This window comes from Monopterus albus, unplaced genomic scaffold (genome assembly GCF_001952655.1).
Source record: "Monopterus albus unplaced genomic scaffold, M_albus_1.0 scaffold48.1, whole genome shotgun sequence".
NCBI lineage: Eukaryota > Metazoa > Chordata > Actinopteri > Synbranchiformes > Synbranchidae > Monopterus > Monopterus albus.
In genome coordinates this window covers 627535-642796 of record NW_018127928.1, presented here as the reverse complement: position 1 = coordinate 642796, position 15262 = coordinate 627535, and the positions used below count along the sequence as shown (strand labels likewise).

Sequence of the window (15262 nt, the reverse complement as noted above, 5' to 3'; positions counted from 1 at the left end):
GGGGCTGAATAATTTTGCACGCCCAATTTTTCAGTTTTTTATTTGTTAAAAAAGTTTGAAATATCCAATAAATTTCGTTCCACTTCATGATTGTGTCCCACTTGTTGATTCTTCACAAAAAATGACAGTTTTATATCTTTATGTTTGAAGCCTGAAATGTGGCAAAAGGTCGCAAAGTTCAAGGGGGCCGAATACTTTCGTAAGGCACTGTAGGTATACAGTATGTCATGGCAGAGGAGAGAGGAGATAATTTCATTAAAAATCTTAGTGCGTTCTGGCTCACCTGACAGAAACTTCAGGACTTGGTGCCATTGTCCATCTGAGGGTGTAACAATCTCCTTTTACACATTCTGTTATCTATATAAATAAAACACTTTAACTGAGCTTTTAATCCAGATGTTTGAGCTCTTGTCCAGGTGTAGCTCTGGGGCTCCAGGAATATATCCAGATGCTGGTGGGTCCCTCACATGTTGTAGTCTCCTTTTCTGATTCTGATAAAAACAGGTGACCACCATAGCTAAATTATTACCGAACCCAGGAGGGGACATAGGAAAGAAAAAAACTTGATGGTTGGCTTTACGAGATCTGGCACAACTTTAGTTTTGCACACTGACTATGGTTTTGCTGTATCTAGCACTACTTTGTGATTTAGTGCTGAAATTATTACTTCTCTTTACAGACACCAGAGGGCGCTGCTGCTGCTTCAGTGGAGGCGGAGAGCAGTGTAGCACAGAGAGCAAATCACTAGATGTTACAGCAACAGCACAGTGTAGAAATACTCTGTTACAAGAGTCCTACATTGAAAATGTTAAGTATTAGGACCGGGACTAAAATATACTTAACATACCAAAATTAAACATACTCATTACATAGAATAGCACATTTCATTTTAATGTTTACTACTGGATTATAATTAGTGATGCATTATTGTCTTCATCACTTATAATGTTGCAGCTGGTAAAGGTGGAGCTCACTTTTACTACCTTATACTTTAATTTATGAATTTTCCACCAGGGATCAAGGCTTATGTTTATACTGTATTACAATACTTGCCTCTGAAATGTAGTTACAATGAAGTTTGAATCAGTAGAAAATGGAAATACTCAAGCAAAGCACAAATACCTCAAAACTTAAGTACTTAAAGTGTACTTACTTGCCACTCTTGTTGAAATGATCTCAGGCAAAAAAAAAAAAAAAAAGAGTAAAATAGTTTATTGTATCAGTAAAGTTCAGCAGAAGGCACACATCCAGTATCTGAGGGTGGACGTCACACCTCCAGCCTCCTCAACCATCTAGCAAACCAGAACATCCAGTTTCTATCTGCAGGATCAAAGGCTGAAACCGATGCAGTACATTAGTAGGCTAAACTCTGCAGCTCATAGTACAACTTCAAGCGTATGCAGCCTTTTGCAAAAATATATTCATATACAGTATAATTATACACCTTTTCTACACATCGAAGCAAATCAACTATACAAAATGCAGAAAACTCTATCGGTACGATAACTGGTGAGCTGTTAATAAGAAAGTCCATCCATATTATTACCATCAGAGTGTCAGTATTACAGAATCAAAAATAGTAGCTGTACCTTTACCATAAAACAGTTATAGGAAAAACTCACATGTCCCTGTAATGCCAAAAGTATTAGTTTTGAAAACAAGTACACAAAAGACATTTCAATATACATGTTCATAGGAGGACTCTAACATCTGGAAAATACGTGTCCCCTTCAAGCAGGGCTCATCCCAAAAGCAGGTCCGAGTGAGCGACTAGAGGAACGCCATGGCTTCGAGATACTTTTTGGTTGAAACAGATCCCAGAGTTCACGTGCTCGAGGACCACAGCTACACAAATACAACCAAGCATTAGTGCCACTGTGAGGGGGGGAAATGGAGATTTTAGAATAATATTTGAATATTTTAAGAGAAAAGTCATAATATTAATAGTAAGATATTTGAGCAGAGTTGTGGTTTTATGACAAAGAGGTGTAATATTGAGGAACATTTGTATTACTGAGTTTAAAAAATGTATAAGAAAACCGTCTGATGCTTGTGTCGCATTATTGTACAACTTGATTTTTCTTGTAAAATTACATGTGTTTTCTCTGATGTAATTATTATTTTTGTAATATTATAACAATCTAATAATGACTTTTCTCTTAAATGCTCGAGTAAAATTATGTTACCTCAGAATGTTTTATTCTCCAAATCTCCCGTTTTTAGCTACCACTGGCCCTAATCCCATGGCAGGACACATACAACCAAACCAGATGTGCAGGAAATTTGGACACAGAACTGCATTTCTGCTACAGCAGAGAGCTGAACTGTTGCAATCAAACCTTTTGGCAGAAGAGATCATTACCTACATCATCTCTGCTGTGACACATATTGTGGGGATACACACTGAACATCTCAAACACAGCTCATTAAGTTCAGGCTCCTCGTTTCCTCCTGGTCTAGACTGAGTAGCCGTCGAGGAAAGCCAGTCCCTGGACGCACTGCTCCCCTCTGTCAGTCAGGTACGGACCCTCCTCCTCGTAGCTGGGCAGCGGGAGAATGTCGTCCTTGCCGGGGGGCAGGGGCGCATCTGGGTCGGCCTTCAAACTAGGCCGCTGGTTGTCTGGGAAAGCCATAGAGAAAAGCGCTTCGCGGTTGCACACAAACTTGTAGACGTACCTTTCCCCAGCCACCTGCAGAAGGAACAAGGGTTTGATTATTCCTCCTGACAGGGACTGATTCTGATTCAGGACAACTCAGGTTCACAATTCTCATTAACCCACTTGTTTTATTTTTTTATTTAAAATATATCCAACAAACCTGAAGTTATTTGTCTTCGGTTTTTCTCTTAGGGCAAACTACATTAAACTGTTTAGTCTCTTACTAGTCAAGGTGTGAAACAAAGGCTACTAGTGAGGAGTATTACTCCTCTGTCTAAGCCTGTACTACATTTGCTTGCTGCAGCTGCAAGTTTGCAAATGCTGACTAGACTTTTGTAAATATAAAAAGGAAAATACTTCAAAGAACAAAAGATAAACTCACTCACTACACCTATGAAAGCACATGTGAGAGTGACAGGAACATGACCAGCCTTTACCTTCTGCATGATGCCCTTCTCGTAGTAGTACCTCAGCGAGCGGCTCAGCTTGTCATAGTTCATGGCCGGTCGATTCTTCTGGATCCCCCACAGCCGAGCCACCTGCACACAGCACAGGAGAGGAAACCCTCCAGAACACATCCAGCTAGATCGGATTTAAAAAACTTGACAGTGATCTCCACCTGTGACGCAGTACTGGACAGTCCATAAAGCAGCTACAGTACGTACGTGGGAAGGAAGTCTCATATTTATTACAAGTGTATTTGTTTTGCATGATCATTTGATGATGCTTCTGAAACAAAGGCATAATCTTTTAATGTATTAGGGTATAAACAGGTGTTTAATCTGGGTTAAAATCACTATTTTTACTTTGTTTCACTGATTTTTAAAAGTACTTTCCACATTCTTATCTAATACGGACCCAAATGTCTAATCAGTTCACCCTTGAGTCAAAGTGGACATGCTAAATTGAAACAAATTCAATGTATTCCTGACGTATCACATTCACTAAAATTACATTTCCAGATTCCTTGAACCTTTTTACATTAATGCTTTTAGGTCCCGCATCAGGTTTCACCAATGACTGACCTCTTCAGGGTCGATGAGTTTAAACTCCATGTTGTGTCCCGTCCACACGATCAGGTGTCCGTTAGCAGGGTTGTCCAGCAGAGTGAGCAGGAACTGCCAGAGCTGCAGGGAGCCGCGGCGCTGGTAGGGCAACCCCTCTTGCTGCACTTTCCCTGCAGAGACAATGAGGACATCTCCCACTGTTTCTGGCCACAGCAACAGTCAAAGACAGGTCTACACATCCCTGACTAAGAACAGTATACTTTAAAGTTCTAGTCCACAATGGCCTGCGCCATCTGCATTCAGTCTCACCTTCCAGTCTTTCTGGCACAACACAAGTGTCATCGTAGTACAAATGTGGCTCCCTGCCCTGACCAAATCCTGTGGGACAAAAAAAGAAAATATGACAAACTCAGAAAGCAAAACTACCAAAGTTGTTCCAAAGTTAACACAAATCACACCGACTCACCAATACTGCTATGCTGGTACAAGACTGGAGTCTTCCCAAATGATGATTGGCAGGTTTGTACCTCTGGAAGACACAAGTCACAAGATCAGCCAAGTGCAGTCCAATTCGTGATGACATCATTTAACCCTTTGTCCCCCAGAGCTGTGTGATAAGGGTTTTTATTACATGGCTAAGACAAACATTAAGCTGTGTGGACATGCGAAGCTTGTCTGATCCAGTCTTATTTCTCTTTGACCGTGTGGCCTGGTACTGTCCAGAACAGAGGACAGACGCAGACAGCAGGGTGAACCACATTTGGTGTCTATGTGGTTACACGCGATTTCAGAACATACGGTCATAAATTAGGGATTTATGTGCAGAGATGCTGGGTGTGACCTTCAGAGATGTGGGCAGATGACTGAAGTTACATCACACGCCCTCACACACCCTGAGCACAGAGAGCGTCTCCAGCCACGTTTAACATCAACTAAAATAGTAACTATAATAAAATTTAGTGTTTGTAAGCAGATGTAGCAGATAACACACACACCTGTGTCAAAACCAAAGTCTCTTGGCTCTTGTTTGATTGTGACATGGTTGAACGTGGTCTGGAACCGAGCCAGTCCTGGACCAGGTGGTCCTGGCTCTGGGTATCGAGGGTCCACCAACTCCTGCTTGAAACCTCGAGGGCTGTGGGGAACCAGAGGCTCTGAAAGGTGGCGCTGGTACAGTGGGCGCCTGTCACAGCTCGAGGGGTGGTATGGAGAGCTTGGTGTTTTCTCCGGAGGGAGAAAAGCCAGACAGGGCTCAGACAGCTGCCGCTGAACCCTGCTGTGCAGGAGAACCAGAGCAAAGGTTTGAGGGTTTCAGGTTAATTTGTTTCCAGCTCAGTTAAAAAGAGCGGTCACTGGAACTCACCTTTGTACTGTGCCGAAAGGTGCATTGGGGCAGCTGATGGGGGGGCGTGGCAGAGCAAACTGCTGGCTCTGGTTGGCGGGTGGGAGGCTGTGGTGGTGGGAGGGGCTCAGGGCAGAAACATTGCTTGAGGGACAGTTACTGGTCAGCTGGGGGGTAGACAGCTGTAACTGCTTCTGTAAGGGTGGAGGTCCAGTAGGACAGGGGGTGCCACACTGTGCTGCAGGTGTGGAGGCTGGAGTCAGAGCCGGCTTGTTGTCATGGGCACTGAGGAGGAGAGAGGAGATGACAGAAGGGACCTGCATCATCTGACTTGTTCAAACCAGTAAGATCCCATCATTCACTGGTCTAAAACATTCACTGGTACCTGTAACTATAAAGACACAGGTCAGCTCGAGGCGTTCTGCAGGGCGACAGGTCTTTGGACGGACTGAGCTCCCGCTTCACTTTGCAGACTGGTGGACTGTGAAACATCACTGCAAACACACACAAATAAACATTTTGTTCTGAAGTTGAAACAAGTGCAACAAATATTTTTAGTTACAGTTCATGTTCTCCAGCTTTTGGTTTGCCCCACAGCTGCTCACATCTGATTTCAGCCTTCCTGGAGACGGCAGTGAGATTCTTAACAGCAAAGTGTGGTGATGAAACCACACTGTCAATGCTTCAATCCACAACGCAGTCATGCTCACACTGGCTGAACAAAGAGCCAGTCTGTGGATCACACAGCAGTAAATTCATGCAGTGCGTGTTTGGCAGCAGCACTAAATGCACCAACTGCCACCTTATCTGTGACATCACGATCTTGAAGTTACAGTTATAGCCCCCGCAATTTCCTGTGCCACTACTGTTCACTGGCACATATCCACTGTGAGCGCATCAGAGGGCCATATCCTGTATTTGCAGTTAATGTGAACATTAAACACAGTCATATTTATGTCAGTGGACCTGGAGAGTACACAGATTGTACTCAGACAGGTCATCTGGTTTATCTGTTGGCCCCTTGAAGACTGGCTGTAATCACAGTCTACAGGAAAGCAATGTGCACACTAAGGCTTAAAATATCTCCACAGTAGAACCAGCTACTCACAGTTATTGGACTGGAAATCTGGGACAAACTGCTCATCATCTGCAACCTGAGCTGTAAGTGAGGAAAACACAGGAAATTAAAGGACAATTCTCATCAGTTTTACACAATTAAACAGTATATTCCTGAAGTCATATATCATTACTTCCTACATTTCCCAGAATACCCTTTGACCTCTCGTGTGGAGGGTGCATGACCGCACTTGTCACTACAGTTACATCTCACCTTCTGCGATCCATATTTCTTGGAGCTGGCTCAGATCTTGAAAAAGCTCTGAAACACAGTGGACATGTCTGATGTTAAAGTCCTGCTGTCATGAGTGAAATACTGTGATTGCTGTTGTTCCCGCTCACTAATGACACTTTGCTGTGTTGAGGCACTGTAGCAGGCAGCACAACTGAAGATAAAGATTGTTCTTTTCAGTTTCAAACCCATGCAGGGGCGTGTTGAGTCAGGAGCCATGCATGTTACCTCTAACCCTTGTTATATATGTGGGACACAGCAGACACATTACAGTGCATCTTTGCAGAACTAGAATTCCAGTTTAAGAAATAAATCATTATTTGACAAGCACAACTAATCAACCAGTGATGCTTGTTTGTGTTTATCATGACACTGAGATAATAAGCTGCTGAAACTGTATTTTACTACAGTAACGACTGTGACAAACTGCTCAGCACCGCTTCCATTTATTAGAAGCGTTCAGTACTTTTTATATCGACCCATTGCAAAAATAATAAATACAGAGGACCGTGAGATGTGGCTGAAAGCTCAGGAACATGCTGCACCTGCCCCTGCATTTATGTCAAACTACCAAATTATGAATTATATGTCACTTTTTCACTACATTCACACTTGTTTTGCTTCTTCACTACACTACGTTAGCATTTAGCCATTACATACACACTTCTACATATGAGCCCATAACGAGCCTACCCTCTGTGTCCTGAGCCAGCTCTCTGTCCATGAACTTCCTTTTCCTGTCGCTGAGACATTTCTCTGCTTCTTCTATGTGACATTTCTAGGAGTTCAGAAACAAAACTGTTCAGTGAAACTGTAAATAGACAAACCCACAGTTTCCTCCTGGAGAGGAGGATAAATGTAGGCGATTTAAATTAACGGTCCAAACTCACACTCTCAGGGACGACAAAAGGAACCTCTTGGTCATAAAAGCCGTCCATGTTGCAGGAGTCTTCACTCTGGAATGAAACAGAGGAGGGAGGACAGATGAGCAAAAGTGGCATTATTCTTCATCATCCTTAATGTGTACAGACCTGAGTTCATCTAGCTCTTAGCAAGAAAGCAAATATGGCCCGAAATGTCAAAATACTGGTAGAGTATGAACATTTGATTTTGTCTGAGCAGTTTCTTGATCAGGACAGGACTCCCATTAATCTGGATGTACTGGAGGATAATCTTTCAAATGGTGTCTGAAGAGGTACTAATTCTAGTAAAATGTCAGTACAATAGCTTTTAGGTGACAAAGCAGCTTCCTAATGTTTAAAAATATAATTATTGCTGTGACTAAATAACATCTATGCATAGCAAGTGAGATGTGTTTGACAGCTCTGGAAATAGCCTTTCAGTTGACATCATGAGAATTAATACTCAAATTATTGTTTTGATTTTTGCTTATCTGCCTTTAGTGAAAAGGACCATGCCAGTGTTTTAAACCATGTGTTTCTTTATTATGTTGGAGTTTAAAGCCATTTGGAAATGTAAATCTACCTTCAAACCACATTCCAAGGCAGCAGAGTAAAGTTAGATGAACTTTTCATGCTGCCATTTTTTAAAAAGACATGTTTAGATGTTTTAATATAGGTGACAGTAAAATGGTTAAAAGTTTTGGGAACACTGACATTTTTTAATTCAACTACTGTGGTTATTATGTTGTTAGACAGTTGGTTTTGAAATGACTCACAGGTCTATTAAAATATATTCTAGTAAACATTTCAGCTATATCCATCCCAGCATGTGGGTTGAACTACATTATGAACAAAACATCTCGTGAGATGAAAGTGAAAAGCTTTAATTATAAGCCCCGTTTATCATAATTACTTTGGTGGATACAGTGGATTAAAAACAGCACGTCTGGCTACAGCTGCTTTGTCTGAGAAATATAGTGTATAAAGACCAAAACTTGTGATTGAAGTTCGGGGTATTTGCTGGAAAGACATCAACATGAAAAGACGAGAGTCCTTTTCTTTGCGTTTTCACCCGTATTCAATGCAACATACGCGACGTTAACATGAACGATTTGTAAATGGAGTTTGTCGTGACGCACATATCGTGAGACCTCCTTGTTTTTCTCAGTTAAGTGAAATGTGACCCCCGCGGGGAGGGGACCTGAGAAATGTGCCACAGAGCCCGGAGAAAGGTTCACGGCGCGGACAGGCCGTATCGACGGCTGCTGCAAACGGAAACACCGCTCTGCAAAGCTGCCAGATGCGGGGAAATGGACGCAATATTGACTTTGATTATCAGAAAATGGCGTTCGCCTCTCTGTCTGCCCCCTCACTGCCAGCAACAAACAAGCCACAACGCTGCGGTTAGCGTTCATGCAATCGAATAAAGCAAGCCCACGCACGTACGCCCAGCTTTTATTAAAGCGACTGTATAATCACGCAATGACTCACTTGATTAGTGAAGTGTCTTGGCAGTGTAAAATAAACTCAACGCAGATTTCCTCCCCCACATCCCCACGTAGTTCCTTGGATAAGAACTCGCCTGTGGACTTTTCTCAATGAAGAGTTCTGGTGGCTGGATCTAGAGCGATCCCTGTGCTGCCCTACCATTGGCCAAAACATGAAGCCAGTCAAAGGAGCGAGCCAATCGTCTTCAAGGCTGCTCTGACGTCCGTTGTCTGTGCTTTTTTATGAATGACTGCGTTTCATTCATGGATCCACAGCTCTTTTAAAGGGCCAGAGCACTAAGTAAATAAAGTACGAGAGCAATAAATAAACAAAACTTGAATAAATTAAATAATGAGTGAACAATAAAAATAGCAATAACTTATTGGAACGGTTTAGTTGAATCAGAGTGTATGGCATAACTGCAGAATTTTATTAGATTACATTCATTTTATTTGATTACATTCTAATCTATAATAATACACCATAATTAATTTATCATATTTTGTATTAAGAATCCATACTATTCAATAAAGTCACGTTTTACCAAATACAAAAAACTAGTTAATGAGAATCCAACCAACAGAGTAAAGCATTTACTGCTGCATCTTAAACCTTACTTTAAAATAGGGTTGCTTTGTCTTTTCTTGCAAAAGACATTTTATTAGTTTTTATTTTTCAAAGTAAAAGTCCCTTCTTATAAAGTCTGAGTGAATGACCTGCTTAGGTGGTATTTATCTTCTACTCAGAAACTGCCTGATCAGCACTGGGGCAACGCCAGAGTGGATCTGTGCAACGATAAAAGTTTAAACATCAGCTGAGCTCAGCGCCTCTGTTACTGATTTACGCTTCCTGTTTACTCGCCTGTCTACTGCTATGTACACACACCATCATTGACTTTTACTCTTCCGTTTTGGCAGATCAACAAGCATGATAGAGTTTAACATCTCCTGTAACAGGAAATTACACACTGAAGTCTTACAGTTTCTTATCAAATGTGTCTGAAGGTTGTGTTTATGATATTTTTCCATCTGATCTCTGCAGTAATACTATTTCTCAGTGTTTTCTAATGGTTTAAAATAGCAATACTTAATATGATGAATGTTCTTTTTTAATATTTCTTAAACACATAGTATGAACAAGTGTGAAAAAAAACAAATGAGAATTATACTGATATATGGCCTGTTCTCTTATAGCTTTGACTGACTATAAACTGACTAGATAAATATACTATATTATACTATAGTATAAATATACAGAGATGTTTTTAACTTACTAAAACACAAACACAAATAGAAATTATCTGATAAATGTAACTTTATGTAAGATTATATGATAATGCTTATATAAATTGTGCTGACTTACTATGTCAACATAACAAAACAAACAACACATTTTTTATCTGTTTATTTATGTCCTTTAGAGCATGAAGGCACCTGTGTCCTGTCCTGTGTAATGAAGCTCTTACACCACAAGATGGCTCTTGTGCCAACATCCTCTGTATCCCGATAGCTGGGTGGCCCCTAATTATGGCTCCAGAGGATGAATCCCATAAGGCTGCACTGTAATATGTTCACATATGTATCATACGATGTTCTCTCTCTCTGTCCTGTTTCATTTTAACATATATTTAGTCTTGTGATTATTTGTAATCTAAAAAATTAAAATGAGGCCTGTTCTTCTGTAGTTTGTTTAGTTTTCTTTCAACTTTTACAAATAAAAATCTGAAAAGTGTGGCGTGCATATGTATTCAGCCCCCTTGAGTCAATACTTTGTCGAAGCACCTTTCGCTGCAATTACAGCTGCAAGTCTTTGAGGGTATGTCTCTACCAGCTTTGCACATCTAGAGACTGCAATTTTTGCCTGCTCTTCTTTGCAAAGTAGCTCCAGTTCAGTCAAATCGGATGGAGAGCATCCAGCTTCTAACAAGTTTTCTTCCAGGATTGCCCTGTATTTAGTGCCATCCATCTTTCCATCAACTCTGCCCAGCTTCCCTGTACCTGCTGAAGAAAAGCATCCCCACTACATGATGTTGCCACCACTATGTTTCATGGTGGGGATGGTGTGTTCAGGTTGGTGTGCAGTGTTAGGTTTCTGCCACACATAGCTTTTTGCATGTAGACCAAAAAGTTCAATTTTGGTCTCATCTGACCAGAGCACCTTCTTCTACATGCTTGCTGTGTCCCCTACATGGCTCCTGGGAAACTGCAAATGGGACTTATTTTCTCTCAACAATGGTTTCCTTCTCACCACTCTTCCATAAAAGCCAGATTTGTGGAGTACATGACTAATAGTTGTCCTGTGAATAGATTGTCCCACCTGAGCTGCAGCTCCTCCAGAGTTACCATGGGACTCTTGGTTTTTGTATAACCTAATCCTGCTTTAAACTTCTCAACTTTATCCCTGATCTGTCTGGTGTGTTCCTTAGTCTTCACGATGCTGTTTGTTCACTAATGTTCTCTAACAAACCTCTGAGACCTTCACAGAACAGCTGTGTTTATACTGAGATTGAATTACACACAGGTGGATCTATTTACTAATTAGGTGACTTCTGAAGGCAGTTGGTTGCACTGGATTTTATTTAGGGATATCAGAGTAAAGGGGGCTGAATACATATGCACGCCACACTTTTCAGATTTTTATTTGTAAAAAATTTTGAACACCATGTATCATTTTCCTTCCACTTCACAATTATGCAATACTTTGTGTTGGTCTATCACATAAAATCTCAATAAAATACATTTAAGTTTGTGGTTGTAATGTGACAAAATGTGGAAAAATTCAACGGGGATGAATATTTTTGCAAGGCACTGGTATCTGAAAAGGTCACGTGTCAGAGTTAAAACTCTGTGATCCTGCGGAAAGAGCCGACACCAGGCGATGATGCCGCCCAGTCGCTGTGCTGCTGGTGCTCACCTCACTTTAGGAGGTACTGGTGTCCCCTGTAGTTGGGGAGGTCGTAGAAGACCCAGGCGCCATCGGTCACCACACAGGAGTAAACCTCACGTAGCTTGTAGGTATCGAACGCTGAAGGACAGTCGTCAGAGCACTCCACCATCTGCCCTCTCGTACAACCTCAGCTCCCACACACTGACATAAACCTGAAAGACAAAAAGAGCTGCATGAAACTGAACTGGCTCTGTGCTATTTTTCAATAGCTTCAAGTTTTGGTGTCAGCACAAAACGAACTGTTTTTTGATATCCTACTTTGAGAACTACAGGTAAATGTTATCTCAACACAAACAGCTTTACAAAAACTGATTGAGAAAACATCTAAACTTTCACATATTTAACGATAACTGGCAGTTCTTAATATAAATGTTAATGACAAATTTTGATCAGTATAAAAAATATGTACAGTATCTAGGTCTTTTGCTGGTCTAATGAGGAGATCCCTTTATGTTCAGGTCATAGGGCAGATAAAAGATGAAGTGATCACTTGGGGGCCAAAAATCACATATTGTGGCCTTGCAAAGTTGGCGCAGCTAATGGTTAAGCAAATTAAGCAAATCTCACTTTTCACAACCTGCAGACACAGAGCAACATTAGCATTCAGTTGGAGTAATTTCTGTGGTGATTTGATGACTTTAAGTCCAACACTCAGCGTCCTTTTAGCTCTGCTTGGGTCTCTGCCAACACCTGAGAAATATACCTGGCTATTTACTAAAAATGCTCCACTATGTTCACTAGCTAGTTGCTAATTTTGTCTGCTGTTTGGAGCTGGGTGGGTATCATACAACCAGGTTATCCTTAGTTTTCTGGTGAAAACAGCTGCCTACTGCTGCTGAGGAGACGACTGAACGAAAATATTGCAGGCTGTAAAAAGAACTTGCTGAAAGATGATAAAAAGCTGTGTGTCATTTTCTTGTCTAACTTGCTGCCAAATGTGCCTGCTATTGACCACTTGTTTAGTCTGTTGGCTTCACAGCCTTTACAAAGGCGAGTCCTCTGCCCTTGTGCATTCCTGTCCTGCTGTTCACTGCTCATATTTTCTGACACTCTCCTGTAACTATACAGTCATCTAAAATACCGCTTGAAGAATGAGCGCTTTTACATTCTTTATGGCATGGCAGGATTTGATGCTGTTGCTGAAAGCCACCCACTGCTGGTTGTCCATGTACTCCCCAGGGCTGAGGGTGTACTGGAGCCCATTGTAGTCGGGTCACTCATAGATCACCCACACACCGCTCTCCACCTGGATGGAGCTGCAGTGGTTGAAGTATGTGTGCAGGTCAGCACAGTCACTGCTGCAGTTGTAGCAGCGGCCCTGGAATTTTTTCTCCTCAAAAAATGTGATCTGTTACAAAGAAAGGAAAAAAGTGTAAACACATAGTGAAACTAAACATACATCCATACTAAATAAACAAATGGTCATGGTAGATTTTATCCTATGTCCCCATTTGGTCCCCACTCAAAACCTCATTCTTTGCTGTAGCCCCAACAAAGTATTTATCGATAAACAAAATGTGCAGAGTGTGGCAAGTCTTTGATACCCAAATGAGGTAGAGCTACTTATCAGTAAAATGGCTTGGTGCGGTTTGATTTGCCTTTGTTCCAGTCTGATGATGCAAACACCTTCTGAAACAGTGAAGGCAGAGGGTCAGTGTCACACAGTGAAATGTACACATTTCATTGGCTCATTGACACACTTTTAAATGCCCATGTCTAAGAAATGTCCTTTGTGAATTTATTAACTGAAAAGTTTGAGTAGTTTTTCTATTTGAGAAACTTCAGCGTTGGCAAAGCATTCACCTGTGGCTTTGCCAAGAGCCTATTAGTTTCAGGAATGGAGTCAGTGATTCTAATCCAGGTTGTTTAGCAGCAAAAGTGCAGACTTCCATCATATTTACTGTGTTGATTAAAGGTCAGTTAAAGGACATGGTAATGCAGGTAATGCCACATTTAGCCAAAAATTCAGGTCATATATTGGCCTGCAACAAATATCTACAGTACTTTCCTTCAAATACCTTGTTATCCAAAGTACAGACCAGCTGCTGCCATTTATGGACAGGTGTTTTGTGTTTGCCTTTTTTTTTTTAGCTGATTACAAATCCTGTGCACTTAAGCTCAGCACTGTGAAAATCACAGATCTCATCATAGAGTTGCAATCAGCGACTGTTTTGTTTGGTGTGTTGTGCTTATGGGAAACTCGTCTGAGTCAGCGGCTGAATATTGTAATGGGCAAACAACCTAATGATCCTTTTCATAATATTTATATTTATGTCAGTTTATTGCCTCACTCTCACCAACTGAATGTCAGAGCCTCCATAAACAAAGTGCCTGGTGACAACTGTGTTACCATGCTAATGCAAAAGAACTTTCACAAAAAATAAGTAAATGTTCACTGATGGATTTCTCTTCTCTTAAAGTACAAGTCATGGGCAGACGCGCAGGCCGAACCAGTAGAAGTAACTGTTGGCTTTTTAATAAATGGCTAGTTTGGACTCAAATAACATAAAGAAACATTGGATTTTAACTTTGCTCTATTTCTCCTCATAGCAGATGTAGGACAATGCACCTGATGGAGCTGAACCTTGTCACGTTGCTCATCCCCATCGCTCTGAGGTTCCTGTACCCTCCTGGTTTGAGGTACAGCATCCTGCCTCTGTAGCTGGGCTGCTCAAACATCAACACCGGTAGCTGTCCATCACGTTACAGGACTGGCAGTCAGACATGCAGAAACATTGGAAACATTGAGTCAGAATAAACCATGTTCTCCACCTCCATTGCTGATGCAGCCGCTTGGAGCTGTGGCTGTAAGGGCTCCAGTGCCTGTCACAGCGGCAATCGCCAAACCCGGTGGTGGACATCGGAAGTAAGGGATGCCGTCAAGCTGAAGAAGGAGACCTTTCGAGCCTGGTTGGAGCTGATGGGTACCGGCAGGCCAAGTAGACTGCAGCCCGGGTGGTTGTGGAGGCAAAAACTTGGGTCTGGGAGGAGTTCGGTGAGGCCATGGAGAGGGACAATCGGTCAGCCTTGAAGAAATTCTGGCAAACCGTCCAGCGCTTCAGGACGCCCTTTGATGCCCTTTGTCACCGATTCTGTTCATTATTTTTATGGACAGAATTTCTAAGTGCAGCCAGGGGCCAGAGGGAGTCTGGTTTGGGGACCACAGGATTTCGTCCTGATGGCTCCAACAAACCAGGACCTCCAGCGTGCACTGGGGCGGTTTGCAGCTGAGTGTGACGTGGCTGGGATGAGAATCAGCACCTCCAAGTCCGAGGCCATGGTTCTCAGCTGGAAAAGGGTGGCTTGTTCCCTTCAGGTTGGTGGAGAGTTCCTGCCTCAAGTGGAGGAGTTCAAGTATCTTGGGGTCTTGTTCACGAGTGAGGGAAGGATGGAACAGGAGATTGACAGGTGGATCGGTGCAGCTTCTGCAGTAATGCGGTCGATGTACCGGTCCATCGTGGCGAAGAAGGAGCTGAGCTGTAAGGCGAAGCTCTCGATTTACTGGTCAATCTACGTTCCGACTCTCACCTATGGTCATGAACTTTGGGTCATGACCGAAAGGGCAAGATCCC

The 15262-nt window shown here is 42.0% G+C and overlaps 1 protein-coding gene and 1 pseudogene across 3 annotated transcripts; both read right to left on the bottom strand.

Annotated features, from left to right (window-relative positions):
• Positions 1-1196: 1196 nt before the first annotated feature.
• LOC109960578 (ETS translocation variant 5-like) lies at positions 1197-8953 on the bottom strand. 3 transcript variants are annotated; one of them, XM_020600777.1, is made up of 13 exons: positions 8839-8953; positions 7245-7310; positions 7048-7132; positions 6337-6384; positions 6115-6165; positions 5392-5500; positions 5028-5291; positions 4660-4940; positions 4131-4193; positions 3974-4042; positions 3683-3834; positions 3095-3196; positions 1197-2690 (listed from the first exon to the last, which is right to left on the bottom strand). In XM_020600777.1, the coding sequence occupies exons 2-13, from the start codon at positions 7290-7292 to the stop codon at positions 2457-2459; spliced, it is 1506 nt and encodes a 501-aa protein (XP_020456433.1). In that variant the 5' UTR covers positions 7293-7310; positions 8839-8953; the 3' UTR covers positions 1197-2456. The 3 variants fall into 3 exon arrangements, with proteins under 3 accessions (XP_020456433.1, XP_020456432.1, XP_020456434.1); XM_020600776.1 differs by having other exon boundaries at positions 8748-8952; XM_020600778.1 differs by having other exon boundaries at positions 4660-4937; positions 8748-8951.
• A 2627-nt stretch (positions 8954-11580) lies between these two features.
• The window catches only part of LOC109960530 (gamma-crystallin M2-like), a 4034-nt pseudogene continuing 352 nt past the window's right edge, over positions 11581-15262 (bottom strand).

Coding starts and splice junctions, on each gene's coding strand:
- LOC109960578 (XM_020600777.1), bottom strand. CDS start 7,292: ATGGACGGCTTTTATGACCAAGAGGTTCCTTTTGTCGTCCCTGAGAGT. Junction 7,133..7,244: donor CTTTTGTCGTCCCTGAGAGT/GTGAGTTTGGAC, acceptor CTGAACTCCTAG/AAATGTCACATAGAAGAAGC. Junction 5,292..5,391: donor CTGTGTCTTTATAGTTACAG/GTACCAGTGAAT, acceptor TCTCCTCCTCAG/TGCCCATGACAACAAGCCGG.